Source organism: Hyphopichia burtonii (genome assembly GCF_001661395.1).
Source record: "Hyphopichia burtonii NRRL Y-1933 unplaced genomic scaffold HYPBUscaffold_3, whole genome shotgun sequence".
Lineage (NCBI taxonomy): Eukaryota > Fungi > Ascomycota > Pichiomycetes > Serinales > Debaryomycetaceae > Hyphopichia > Hyphopichia burtonii.
Genome location: NW_017963730.1, coordinates 476,847 through 490,484, shown reverse-complemented (window position 1 = coordinate 490,484; position 13,638 = coordinate 476,847). Strand labels below are relative to the sequence as shown.

The 13,638-nt window shown below is 36.7% G+C and overlaps 7 protein-coding genes across 7 annotated transcripts; 4 read left to right on the top strand and 3 right to left on the bottom strand.

The window, feature by feature from the left end:
• Positions 1-2,739: 2,739 nt before the first annotated feature.
• On the bottom strand, positions 2,740-4,957 carry NOT4 (CCR4-NOT core ubiquitin-protein ligase subunit). Its single transcript, XM_020221052.1, has one exon. It carries the CDS (start codon positions 4,832-4,834, stop codon positions 2,828-2,830), a length of 2,007 nt encoding a protein of 668 aa, XP_020076715.1. The 5' UTR covers positions 4,835-4,957; the 3' UTR covers positions 2,740-2,827.
• Positions 4,958-5,340: 383 nt separating this feature from the next.
• On the top strand, positions 5,341-5,745 carry HYPBUDRAFT_108238 (uncharacterized protein; the record flags this gene model as incomplete). Its single annotated transcript, XM_020218618.1, has 1 exon — positions 5,341-5,745. One exon carries the CDS (start codon positions 5,341-5,343, stop codon positions 5,743-5,745), a length of 405 nt encoding a protein of 134 aa, XP_020076714.1.
• Positions 5,746-5,835: 90 nt separating this feature from the next.
• Positions 5,836-6,537, top strand: HYPBUDRAFT_106953 (uncharacterized protein; the record flags this gene model as incomplete). Its single annotated transcript, XM_020218515.1, has 1 exon — positions 5,836-6,537. One exon carries the CDS (start codon positions 5,836-5,838, stop codon positions 6,535-6,537), a length of 702 nt encoding a protein of 233 aa, XP_020076713.1.
• A 1,230-nt stretch (positions 6,538-7,767) lies between these two features.
• Positions 7,768-9,429, top strand: HXT5 (Hxt5p; the record flags this gene model as incomplete). The annotated part of the gene is made up of 1 exon (XM_020220090.1): positions 7,768-9,429. The coding sequence occupies one exon, from the start codon at positions 7,768-7,770 to the stop codon at positions 9,427-9,429; it is 1,662 nt and encodes a 553-aa protein (XP_020076712.1).
• On the top strand, positions 9,283-10,677 carry YVH1 (tyrosine protein phosphatase). Its single transcript, XM_020222989.1, has one exon. The coding sequence runs from the start codon at positions 9,599-9,601 to the stop codon at positions 10,649-10,651; it is 1,053 nt and encodes a 350-aa protein (XP_020076711.1). The 5' UTR covers positions 9,283-9,598; the 3' UTR covers positions 10,652-10,677.
• HYPBUDRAFT_152500 (uncharacterized protein) lies at positions 10,378-11,886 on the bottom strand. The gene has a single exon (XM_020221051.1). The coding sequence runs from the start codon at positions 11,853-11,855 to the stop codon at positions 10,704-10,706; it is 1,152 nt and encodes a 383-aa protein (XP_020076710.1). The 5' UTR covers positions 11,856-11,886; the 3' UTR covers positions 10,378-10,703.
• Positions 11,887-12,179: 293 nt separating this feature from the next.
• Positions 12,180-13,618, bottom strand: NCS2 (Ncs2p). The gene has a single exon (XM_020221050.1). It carries the CDS (start codon positions 13,548-13,550, stop codon positions 12,192-12,194), a length of 1,359 nt encoding a protein of 452 aa, XP_020076709.1. The 5' UTR covers positions 13,551-13,618; the 3' UTR covers positions 12,180-12,191.
• Positions 13,619-13,638: the final 20 nt, after the last annotated feature.

Below are 13,638 nucleotides of genomic sequence, written 5' to 3'. Positions count from 1 at the left end.
TTCCAATACAACTAAGCAAACGATCCCTAAGTTAACAAGCCAACCTAAATCCTCGAATCAGATTATCTCCAAATCGAACAAAAAATCTCCTAATAAGACTAACCCCAATCCAAAAACTCACTCTAATCCGAGTTCAAGAGTTGAAAACATCAGTACTAATTCAATGAGTGATTCCAGGGATCACTTAATGACCGGAAATGAAATTACGACGGGGAGTACTCAACCTCGAAAAGCTTCTAAGTCAAACCTTGCATCCGCTAATTCGCTAATTGACACCGGAATGTCTAGTACCCCTCGAAAAAACCAGGAGAACCTCCCAATCAAAGGTATCGATAATTTTCAATCGAATAACGCCCAAATCCAAAACCGTGATGAACCAGAGATCGATGCCAATGGTCAGCTTGAACCAGCCTTGTCCGATGGACCCGAAGAAGAAATAAATGATGAGGAACCTATCCCTGTTTCTTTCCAGGGAATAGAAAAATGGACACCAGAGCATGTCAAGTGTCTTTCCGATGCCTTTTATAAACCCAATGCAGGCCTGAATGAAGATATCATTCGTCTTTTTAAAGAAAAATTCCAAGTTGTACTACACAGAAGAAATGCTGCATACTTAGCTTATCATTATGGCTTTCGTAATCGTTTGTTTTTGAAGTATAACGGTGCTTTCAATCTGGCTTATCAAATCCATGGGTCACCCAAGTGGGGGAATGCAAAGACTATTTTGAACCACATGCATAAAGCTGGCTTTTATGTTAGCATGAACTTTGTCATTGAAGGTATGAATTTCAGATCATTATTGCATAAACTGTTCAATACAATTATTGAGCCAACATCCAATTATATCGTTACAGTTGTCAAGTATTATGTTAAAGTTTACCTGACTGCTGCTTCCAGTATTTTAAAAGAAAACTTTGGGTCGGATTTAGAACAATCTGACCCTCGTAATTCGCAACCAAACACCCTCGGTTTGGTGCAAGCCGCGGAAAATGTCAACGGTTCGCAAATCGACTCAGGCTTTCTCTTGCCTTACAATAAGCAGCCAAATCCTAATCTGGTAATCCCTTCGAATGACCAACCACCCTCGGAAAATGGTCAACCTCGGAACCGGAATATGTTATCGTTTTTAACCGGAAATGCCATCAATAATATCGACCTAAGACTACAGAACACATCCATGTCCTCTGACAACGCACACCATCCTTCAGTTCCCTCAAATCCATCAAAGGAAAATAGGTTAAATTCGGATAATCAGAATGGTAGGCTTTCTCAAGCTGAGCCCAAACCCACTCAATCACAGAAAAGCACCGGTACCACTCTTCCTCATCTGCATCCTACTGTTGCTCCAAACGGTAGTTCCGTGTCTTATTTGCATCTGCATTCTATTTCAACTTCAAAGAACTCTCCAAATCTTTCTACATCGCAACTCAACTTAAAGAAGCCATTTGTTTGGAGTCGTGAATGCGTTATGGCTTTGAAAGAAGCAGATCTGTTGCTCGATCAACAGAATCCTAAGAAAAATGTATATTACACACAGTTTATCAGGCGCAATACTGGAGTTAATATTCCATGGTTAATTATAAAGGAAAAATTAGATGAATTGCACGGGGTGAAAAAAGTACAATCTTCCAGTAGTGACTTACCCCACAAAAGAAGCTTATCCATCAATGAATACAGCAGGCATTTTTCTGATCCCAGTGTTCAAGAAGATCAAGGTGCACTGCATCCAGGTGCACAGACTATACCACAACCAAAGCTTGATTCAATCCATGATTCTACTAGTAGGCCTCATGTCGACGGAGTTCGTTTGGCCTCTCGTTATGACCGCTACGTTCCACCAGGAAGTGACATACCAAAGATTGTACATGGAAATGTCCAAAATGGATGGAATGCTAAAGACAAGTTTCAAACGGGGTTACCTCCAAAAGGTTGGACAGATTCCAACCTGGTGAATGGTCCCCTTAACGAAATACGCAATCCAAATCGTTACGACCGATATGTTCCCTCAGGCATAGATGGCCCCAGAAATAGCCCTAGTTCTGTAAATGAGTTCGAGGAACTCATTCATCAAATGCAAGTGAATGAAAAGCCAGATGAGTATTACAGCAGGAAATTCGACGGCATTAGTTTAAGGCCATGGTCATTTGACATGGGGAAAGTCTTGGTTTCAACTATTGAATATATGACACAACCTCATCCTGAATTAAGTGATGCTACCATAAAAGTGGTCAAATCAAACTTGGTTGTTATTATCTCTCTAAGATTACTCCGCCAATTCAAAGGTAATATCAGTGTCGAAGACGTTAAAGCAAAATTGTTGAAATTGGAAGAGCTTGATGTGTTCGACGATACAAGTTGTGAATTAATCGACGAATATTGTCTCACTGATTAGCGAGAACGCAACATGATCTGTTTCTATAGTCTATTAACTTGAAATTTCTTTTAATGCATATATTTTATAAAGTTTCGAAAATTTGTGTTGATGCATCTCTCAGTTATGGTGTGTAAATTTTGCAACTATAAATCTAGAAATGATTGAAAGATTAATAAGATCGGTTTATATAGAAGTAGCTAAAGTTCAAATATAGCCTCAGTTTTTATGTGGGATTTGCCCATTTGGTTCAGCCTTCAGAAGCCACTTCGGTTAAAAATATCACAGAGAATTTTACGAAATATTTAGGGAAAAATTACAAAAAAAAAAGTTTCAAATATTACAATAAAATACATTCTATTACATTTCATGAAAGAAAATTGATGACGACAATATAGAGTAAAATTCGTTAAAAATTAAGTAAAAGCAAACTGATACACCGGATAAGTAAAAAACTTATCTTTTACCACTCATCAATTGGGTTAATAATTGAGAGCTAGAGGATGGATTACTAGCAGGGGCCGGTTGTTGATACTGATGAGGGTATTGTCCATTAGTTTGAGCAGTTGTTGCTTGAGGGATACCATTTCCAGCAATACCCCCAATGACATTTTTATTTGAAGCTGCAGCTGCGGCATTAAACAAACCAGGAGGTGGTGGAGTTGAAGTATTTGCGCTACGTTCATTCATTCTCAAAACATTAATTTGAGCTTGAATTTGGGAAGGTGTTTGAGATGCAGAATGTTGTTGTTGGACAGCTTGTTGTTGGACAGCTTGTTGTTGGACAGCTTGTTGTTGTTGGACAGCCTGCTGTTGTTGAAGTTGTTGTAATAATAATAATTGTTGTTGTTGTTCCAATAATTTTTTCTGTTGTTCCATTTGTAATTGTTGTAAATGGGCAGTATTTGCTTGAGGAGTTTTATTCAATTGTTGAGCTTGAGCTTGTTGAACTTGCTGAGCTTGAGCTTGTTGTTGTAATTGAACTTGTTGTTGTAATAAAGATTGTTGTTGAGTGATTGGGTGATTTTGGTAAGCCAAATGATAATTTTTAATTGGTCTTAAGATAAATCTTTCAATGACTTGTCTTGCTAAGATTTTTTCATCATCTAATTTTGTATTATTTGGATAAGAAACATTTGGATCAAATACAAATAATGGTAAATGATTGCTATTTGAAGATTCTGATAAAGTATTGAAATGAACTTTCAATTTTTCCTTCTTTTCACTTAAACTTTTCAAATAAGAGGTAGTTTCTTCAGTGAAATGAATGGCAGAATCATCATCAATATCGATATCATCTGGTAATAGAACATTATGATCTTTGTTTGATTTTGGATTTTTGAATTTTTGTTTATTATCCTTTCTTTGCTGTTTTTGTTCTTTAAAAATTTCACCTAAAGTAGGGAAAGCAGCAGCGTTAGCCAATGGGACGTTATTATTTACAGAAGGAGAAGCACTAGCTGAATTTGAACCTTTAGCCCAATGAGCGGTGGCAGGTAAGATTGGGCCATTATTATTTGAATTAGCACCAAAATTAGAAGTTGAATTTGCTGTGGTATAATTGCTATGGCTATGATTGTGATGATCATCATCCTCCTCCGAGTGAAGAGTTTCTTCATCGGTATTATAACCGGTTGAATTAGCTTGTCTTCCTGAAGAATTACCCGATAAGCCCATCATACCCATTTTAATACCTTGTTGAGTTGACAAATCTTTTCTAGTATAAGAATCTGCTTCTTCACCAGGTTCATGTAAGAACATACAATTTGGATTTGGGCAAGGATGACCTCTTAAGTAAGAAGAACAATATTTGGTAGTACCATGAGCGGCTCGTAAAATTCTTCCATCACATAAAGAGCCATCTAACTCATTAATACATTTCAAGGCATCTTCCTTTTTAGCAAAAGTTACATAGACCACCAAACCAGGATTTGAATGATGATGATTTGCGGTTGTTGCCGCCGAAGAAGGATTTGGAGCCTTTCTATTAATAACAATTTTTGAAATCTTACCATATTGGCCAAAATATTTATCTGATCTTAAAATTGAATGCAAATCATCAGGATTACAAGGAGGATTCAACCCGGTTACATAAACCAAATTTTTTTGAACAACTCTTAATCCAGCCAAATGTTTCTTATTAGCCATTTCCGTTTCCTTCTTTTCCTTTTCACGCTGTTTCTTTTCTCTTTCACGTTTCTCCCTCTTCATTTGTTGGATTCTATATTCATCAGCACTGATTGTTCTATATTCAACGCTTTCATCATCATATAATCTTCTACAACCCGGACATCTCCCATTCAATTCTGGATTCTGTCTTATATTATTATAGCAAAACTGACAGATCTGGTATCCACATGGACATGGCTTGAAATTCTTATCGGATATATCCATTTCTTCAACACATAATGGACAGAATTCTTCTTCTTCTTCACTAATAAAGGAATCGTCACTTGGTACCATGGTTATTTACTTGTTTTTATTCGGGTTTTCTTCGCAGAAATCAACAGACTGTATTCTTAAATACTTGAATGAATATCTTGTTATACTTATAAATCAAACTTTAGCTAATTCGTAAACTTGATTGATAGAATAGTTCGAGTCGAATTGTTAGTAATTGGCGGTTTTTCTCTTTTTTTTTTCCTCCATTTTAACAAAAAAAAAAAAATAATTGTGATTATGTAATCAATTGACTTTCGGTGTACGGGCCTCTTATACGGTGAATGCACGATTCGGAGAAGCCAGTACTACGACTATACTTCAGGGGATAACCTTGTAGAATAGGCCAGTAGAGGATACCAGGAGAATCTCCTGGCCTCTGGTACTGCTGACCCAAGTGCTCTGGAATTGCTGTAGCTACTTCCACGCGTGCTTGCCAACCAGGACGTAATCCCACACTAGAATAAAAAACGCTGAGGAATTTTCAAGATCAGATTTAACAACTACAAGAAGTCCAATTACACATAAAGATGTTCATTACAGAGTTGTGGCAGTCGATATTCACTCCGGGTACAACTCCTGCGTTGCTCAAGGCCACACACGCGTCTTTTATCTTGTTGATTTTGTCGTTAATATGGTTGATTTACCTTAGTGGGTCCATTCATTTCATCAACTTATTGGTGATTGCCGTGCTTTTATACGCAACGGTGATCTGGTTTGTCAACGAGTTGGAGCAAGTCAAATTGAAAAGCAATGACGATATAGAGCAGGAAGAGGATCAAGCTGAACAAACTGAAAAAACTGAAAAAAGTGAAGAAACTGAACCAAAAAATCAAACTAAACAATCTGAACAATCTGAACAATCTGAACAATCTCAGTCTTCGACAACTGGTTCCAAAGGCTCAAGCTCAGCTCCTAGAAAGAGAAAAGTATAGACTTTTATAGACGTAATTAATTTGTTAATTGGTAGTATTTGTAGAGCGAGGCCAGCAACGAAAAAAATTAAGTAGTGGTCTTCTTTACCAATGAGCTTTAGATTTGCATTACAAGAATACATCGACGACCCTCTGAAGCATCCTGATACTGTGCTATACCACACGGAAGATGCCGTTATCATCAAGGACAAGTTCCCCAAGTCAATCCGCCATTATTTGGTTCTCCCGCGTGGCCGGTCAATTAGTTTCGAACATCCACTAGAAGTCTTCCAGCTCCATCCTGAGTTATACAAGCAGATGGAAGAATACATAACTCGTGCCAAGAGGCTTATTGTTGAGAGTTTGCAAGAAAACAAGTTGGTTGAGTTTAGCGATCAGTTGAGTGAACAAGAGTTCATCAACACTTTCATCCAAGTGGGCGTCCACTCCATCCCCTCGATGAACAACCTACACGTTCACGTAATGACAAGAGATTTCCATCTGGAAAGACTCAAGAATAAGAAGCATTATAACTCATTCACCAGTAGCTTCTTTGTTGAGTGGAAAAAGCTTAACCCAGAGAATTTTCCTTCCGGATCAGAAAGTGATGCTGATAGCGACGACGGGCCCACAAATGGTTTAGAAAGAGACGAAAAGACATTGGCCCTAACAATAAAAAACACTCCTTTGGTCTGCACCTATTGTGGGAAGAATTTTAAAAACCAATTAAAGTTATTAAAAGAGCACTTGGCCCGAGAATTCGAAAATAAATTTAATGTCAAGAGAAAGGTTAATGATCGGCCCAATCCCTGAATCGTAGCGACGGTCGCCTTGGTTTATTTTTTGTTCAAGGTATCTTCTCCAATTGTTAATTATTACCAATTCTTACTAAATTAATGTCTGGAAAAACTTCGCTCATGGAAAAACCACCAACCTGGATCAATTATGAAATTAAACTGGCAAAGCATTGTGTCTGGATCATCTCTTTCATTGCTGGATAAACTTGCCTTCCTGGATTAACCTTTTCGCTGGATTCTTCCTGGATTATCTTGTTTGCGGTATCAACTTGAACAAAAAACATAACCAATAATAGAAACAATGCCAATCACTAAAGGTACCAAACGTGTAAACACGTCACTGCAATAAAACAAAACTTGTGGAGTACTTCAAGACCTACAGTTACGAAACATTCTCTTCTTATCTTTAATAAACCATTACTTTTCGGTTACCCCATAAATTCAATTGTCTTCGAAGTGGGGAGATGCATCGCCTTGACCCACCGTCATTGGTGAAGCCCACCAGCTGCTCATGTATTACTTCCTATTTACCCAATATTCGATGTCTGAAATTATTTTGTGCAACCTGGAAAATTCTTTTTCCGTAGGTGCGATACAATCTACTTACATTTGGAGATCTTCCCCACCATTTCCATAAGATGCTGTTCCCAAGTCAAAGGTGCTACTTGATGAAAGCCCCGGAATATCCCTAGCCAAGATGTGGGGTCTGCTTCCTCCATGAAGTACCAGTATTTGCCAGGTCTCCTGTTTTTCCTGGTTGTATTGGTTGCCCTGTCATCTATTGATGTACCCCGGGTTAACTCCCCAAAAAATTCAAATTCAAACCCACCACTCCCCAAAAATGTACGTCAAGGTGAAATGCCGTGTTTTTCCAGTTGTATGGATTAAAAAATAAAGTGTGACAGGAAAAACTCTGTCGTGATTGTACTTTGCCAGGCCTATTGTGTTTTCGGATCCTTGGATAAAGCATGAAGTGGAGTGCTCACCCTAAGAAGTTTTTCTAACATCTGGGGAACAATCTTTCTTGCATATTTATAATTACATAACCTGGAGAGATTTTCGTGGGGGCACAAAAGAATGGCCAGCCTAATAGGCTTCGAGTGTTCTGTGTAATTGGAATATCTAAGCAGAAGATCTTCCTTCTTGGTTTATGGGAAAAACTATAAAGTGTGTGCTAAATCTCTTTGTTGGATTTATTTTGTTTTTTTGTTTTCTTCAATAAATTTGTTTTGTCAATTAATAGAAAATGAGTCTTATGGAAACAAAAGGGACTGAAGAGTTTTCTTCAGATATAAGTGATCATGAAAATCAAGAGATTAAACATGACAAAACTTTTAATAAGTTGGATAATTTGAAATTAAATCAAGATTATGATTTTGATAAAGAATTTGCAGAATTAGAAGAAATGTCCAAGGTAGCTAAACTGAAAAGGACCTTATTACAAAGAATTACCGGGCTTGAGGTTGAGGTTAATTTTAAAAATAAATCTCATATGGTTTGGTTAATGGGTGGTTTCGCTTCTGCTGCCGGTATGTTATCTGGTTTGGATCAGTCCATTATTTCTGGTGCTTCAATTGGTATGACTAAATCTTTACATCTTAATGATCATGAAAATTCTTTGATATCTTCTTTAATGCCCTTGGGTGCTGTTGGTGGTTCTTTAATCATTTCTCCTTTGAATGAATATTTGGGCCGTAAATTCTCAATCATTGTTTCTTGTATTTGGTATACCATTGGTGCTGCTATTTGTGCTGGTGCTCGCTCTCATCATATGTTATACGCTGGTCGTTTTTGTTTAGGGGTTGGTATTGGTATTGAAGGTGGGGTTGGGGTTTATCTTGCTGAATCCGTTCCTGCTAATGTTAGAGGTAATATAGTTTCTTTATATCAATTTAATATTGCTCTTGGTGAAGTTATTGGTTATGCAGTTAGTGCAATGTTTTTCGAAGTTAAAGGTGGTTGGAGATTTATGATGGGTTCATCTTTAGTATTTTCAACTTTATTATTCATTGGTATGTTTTTCTTACCTGAATCTCCAAGATATTTGGTTCATAAAGGTCGTTATGGTGAAGCTTATGGTGTTTGGAAACGTTTAAGAGATATTAATCTTGATGAAAATAAAGCTGAATTTTTAGAAATGAGATATGCCGCTTTGCAAGAAGAGGAACGTAAGAAAAATGAAACTACAATTCAATTATGGACCGATTTATTCAGAATTCCAAGAAATCGTCGTGCTTTATTTTATGCTTTCATCATGGTTGGTTTAGGTCAATTAACTGGGGTTAATGCAGTTATGTACTATATGTCAACTTTAATGGCTAAAATTGGTTTCGATACTAAAAATTCTGTGTTTATGAGCTTAGTCGGTGGTGGTTCTTTATTAATTGGTACCATTCCTGCCATTTTATGGATGGATAGATTTGGTAGAAGAGTTTGGGGTATGAATATCGTTGGTTTCTTCATTGGTTTGGTTCTCGTTGGTGTTGGTTATCTTTTCGATCCAATTACTCAAAAAGCTGCCGCCGAAGGTGTTTACCTTTCTGGTATTGTATTATATTTTATGTTCTTTGGTGCTTATGCAACTTTAACTTGGGTTATTCCTTCTGAATCATTTGATTTGAGAACTAGATCAATCGGTATGTCTGTTTGTACTTGTATGGTTTATGTTTGGTCCTTCACAGTTACCTACAATTTCACTGAAATGCAAAAAGCAATGACTTACACTGGTTTGACTCTTGGATTCTACGGTGGTATTGCTTTCTTGGGTTTTATTTATCAAGTTATTTTCATGCCTGAAACTAAAGATAAAACTTTGGAAGAAATCGATGATATTTTCTCCAGATCTTCATTCTCCATCGCTGGTGAAAATATCAGAAATATGAAATCTTTCTGGAGAAAGAAAGATTAGTTTGTATAACTTTTAATTAATGTAATGTCACGAAGTTCTAATTTATATGTTGCAGTCAAATCGTAGACCAAACACCCGTACACCGGATATGAAGCATCGCAAAATGCACTATCAAGCTGAATTGATTTAGATGAGTCTTTACTTTAATATATACGTATAAGCTAGGAGCATGATATACCGTATATTAGGTGGTATCTACTTATCCTCTATAGAACCCATTAATGCAAATGTTGATTTGCGGTCAGAATTTAATATAACGCATGTCCTTTCAGTAATTCCAGGCCCCATCTCATCTCAGTTCTTGCAAAACTACATTCATAAACAAATTGAAGTAACAGATGAAGAAACCAGTAACTTACTACAATACTTCCCAGAAACTAATGAATTCATAGATTTTGCATTGTTCAAGTCATTGCCAGCAGGAAGCAAAGGTGATGAAAAGAAGCGAAAACATGAAGGTGCAATCTTGATTCATTGCTCACAGGGCGTTTCAAGATCAGTTAGTGTTATAATGGCATACCTTATGTTTAAATATAAATTAAAGTTTCCACAAGCTTTGCATGCGATTAAAAGAAAATCTCCAAGTGCCGAACCCAATGAAGGGTTTCAGGAACAGTTGAAATTATTCGAATTAATGGAATATAAGGTTGAAATGACCAATGAATACTATAAACAATTTTTAATTAATCTTAATTTAAGATTAGACCCCTCGGGGTCATCTTTGAGAGAGTTACATTTCTTCAAATATTTAGAACAATATGAAGATGAGCTGGAAGAAGAGGAAGACGATGAAATTGATGATGAAACTGCATTAAGAGCTGATCCTGAAGCTTTATCCGAATTAAGATGTAAACGTTGTAGAAATACGTTAGCATTGAAAAAGCATCTAGAATTTCATGAACCTCCTGATGCAGACTCAAAACAATCGTCGTTTGTTAAGACTGCAGCTCATTCAAGAAGAATTATTTCAAAACAAGAAGCTTCGAAAACTTGTTCTCATCATTTTATGAGGGAACCAGTTAGTTGGATGAAGGTTGAATTGCAGGGCAAAGGGGAGCTTGAAGGTAGATTTTTGTGCCCAAAGTGTGAAGCAAAAGTAGGTGGATATAGTTGGAAAGGCTCAAGATGTTCCTGTGGTAAATGGATGATTCCTGCTATCCATTTACAAACTGCAAAAGTTGACTACATGAGGAAGGTAAAACATATTGAAGTAGAAGAATAGTTTCATTAATTTGTAAATAGATTTCGTAACTGTATTAGTATTTATAATAACTTCATTCATCAATCACCATATCAAGATCTGAGTGATCACTTGTACCTTGCTGTATTTCATTTTCATTTTCATTTTCATTTTCATTTTCATAGTCGTTTTCGTCATTATTCTCAGTATTATCTTGATTTTCATCATCATTTTCATCATCACACTCTCTGATTGAGGAATAATGCCTACTTGAATTGATCGGATTCTGTTGCTCGAATATCCCAACCGGACTGGCTGTCGTAATTCCAGTGGAAGCGCTTCTATTGGAATTTATATTTGACATAGAGTCGGTCAAGGTACTCGTTGTTGCTCCACTGTTCATCAAAATATTCGATGAAAGACCGCCTGATCCTAAATCATTATTTATACTATGATCATCTTGGTATTCCACTTCATCGGCCATGAATCCTTCGTCATCATTAATCACATCATCAGCAAAACCTATGTCTTGTTCATCATCACTAGTGGCTTCGTAACGGGTGTTGCCAATTGCATCTGCTTCGTCATCATCATCGTCAGAATCAAAGTTATCTGAAACTTGGTGGTATTCATCAGAATTGATAATTTGTGCGTCGAGATCAACTTCTTCCCGTTGTTCTCCCAATGTAGAGTTGTTCATACCAATTCCCGAAGAGTCAGCCGGCTGTGCTGGTGTGGACATGTTATTTGAAGTGCTGTTTTCTGCAGTTTGAATAAATGATTGATCTTCTTGTTCATTCATAGCGTGTCTTCTTGATTCTTCATAATCAATTCGTTCCATTGTTTTATCAATACCAATTGGTACTATTGTGCTATACCCCAAATTCCGTATTCTTCTTGTCCTTTCCAACTTACGTTGAGTTAATGGTGTTAGAAGGGGTGTATTTAGTCCACCCGAGCTTTGAGTCTTGATAGTATATTCTAATTGTGATAAACTAGCACCAGGATATTCTGCAGAATAAGCAACTAAAGGAGGAGCGAAGAGAGACCTAAGATAAACCCTTTGCTCCTCAGCTTGATCATTAGACTCACTACTGCCGTTCTGGTTGTGATGATTAGCGTGATTATTGGTACTGAGATTATGTTGTCTTCTATTCTCAGCTTCGTATAGTCTGGAGTGATTGTTCGAGCCTTCCTTTCCCCAAAGGCTAAAGATGTCATTGGGGAATATGTTAGGGGTATACATGGTAATTTCTGGTCTTGAAAGGGTGAAACTTCTAGGAAGGTGAATATGATCTTTTGCTTTTATAATTTCACTTTTTTTTTTTTTCTATGCGTATGGCCTACAGACACAAATCAATACATTTTATGCTTACTAGAAAAGAATACCAAAAAGACAAATAGCTGTCGCTCTTGAGATATATGAAGAAGCAGGATAGCTTATCAAGTTGATTGGAGGCTTCAAAGAATTTGAAGTACAGTTTTAATAGCAAAGAATAAGGTTGAAAGGAGAATTTTGCAACTACAAGTCCGGATAATACAAAAATAAATATTGGAAATGCAAAAGATTATTTGAAACTACTTAGTCTTCGTCGTCGGTCAAGATATATTCATTAAGAATATCATGTTCTGATTCTTTATCTGTTTTAAGTGGCCATATGAATCCCGAATCTGGTTTTATGCCACCCAAAGAGACTATACAACCGTAACAAACATTAACTGGGTCTTTATCAGAGTAGTCTTCGTTTTCGTAATTACCAAATAATTGTAAGTACTGTTTTTTATAGTCTTCCTCTTCTTCTGTTTCTAGTGGCATTGCTTCGCTCACGGTGATACGTCTTAACCAATCCTTTGGGTTATGATGAATTTCCACTCCACATAATTGGCAGTTTGTTGTTGAGCCATCGATTTTTGGAGGCCCTAATTTTTCTCCGGTTTTCACAACGGTTGATGCAGTCGAAGCGTATCCATTATTGTCCAAATGATTGAAGTATTGAGTTGTGATATCTCTGATTGTCATATTTTTGGTGATTTTCGAGACTGGTTTGGTTGATTTTAATTGATACTGGTCTAAATCTTCCAACTCACTGTATGCAATGATTTCTGCCAATAAAACATCTCTTAAAGGATACTGGATTTCGAATTTTTTTCCTCTGTAGGTCACCGTATGATCTGCTATGGCCTCATGAATCGACGAACCCCTACCCTTAACGGTTAAGCCGAGGATTTCATTCGCTAATCTGGTCATACTATGACCATAGATTATGGTTTCACAGTTCTCCAAGTATGCCGTACGCAAAATTAATTCGTCATAAACAACAGTTAAAAAATCTTCCACTGACGACTTATTAGGACAAAGATTCAATATACTTTCCATTGAATACGATTCTGATGAATCGATCTTTTCGCTAAATGCAGAAAATTGTTTAGTCAACTTTATCTTTTGTAATAAGGACTGGTCTAGAATGAAAGACTGGAGATTTAAGATCTTGTATTGAATATCGATTCCTTCAAAACGTTTCAAAAGGTTTGGTATGACTTTTTTGGCGTGATTGTCTAAAGATTTCAACTCAAATTCGTCCAAATTCAATAGCACTAACTCAAAACCCTGCTTACCTTTATGGCCTTCCAGTTGTTCTTTCAATAAGGATGCAATAACGTCAAATAATACTATGGACGAAACTCCGCAAGATAATGCAAGAAGAATCTTTTGATGTCCTAATTTTTCAGCAACTTCTCCATATTTCACTCTGAACTTATCTCCGTTCATTTGTTTCCTTTGCTTTCCTCTAATGAACCTCACAAAACAACGTTGGCAAAATTTCTCTTTTCTTGATATAAGTATGGCATCTTCGGTCTTACATCTTTGACAGATAGATTTCTCGGCCTCTTCTGAGGTGTTGATATACTGAATTGGAAGTGCTGAATTGGCCTGATTCATCTTTAAGTATTTTGAAAACCTTACTTCTTAAAGAATAGTGTAGTCTGTATAACTTTTTCTTAAACCATAGAAACTATTCAGATCATCT

Coding starts and splice junctions, on each gene's coding strand:
- NOT4 (XM_020221052.1), bottom strand. CDS start 4,834: ATGGTACCAAGTGACGATTCCTTTATTAGTGAAGAAGAAGAAGAATTC.
- YVH1 (XM_020222989.1), top strand. CDS start 9,599: ATGATATACCGTATATTAGGTGGTATCTACTTATCCTCTATAGAACCC.
- HYPBUDRAFT_152500 (XM_020221051.1), bottom strand. CDS start 11,855: ATGTATACCCCTAACATATTCCCCAATGACATCTTTAGCCTTTGGGGA.
- NCS2 (XM_020221050.1), bottom strand. CDS start 13,550: ATGAATCAGGCCAATTCAGCACTTCCAATTCAGTATATCAACACCTCA.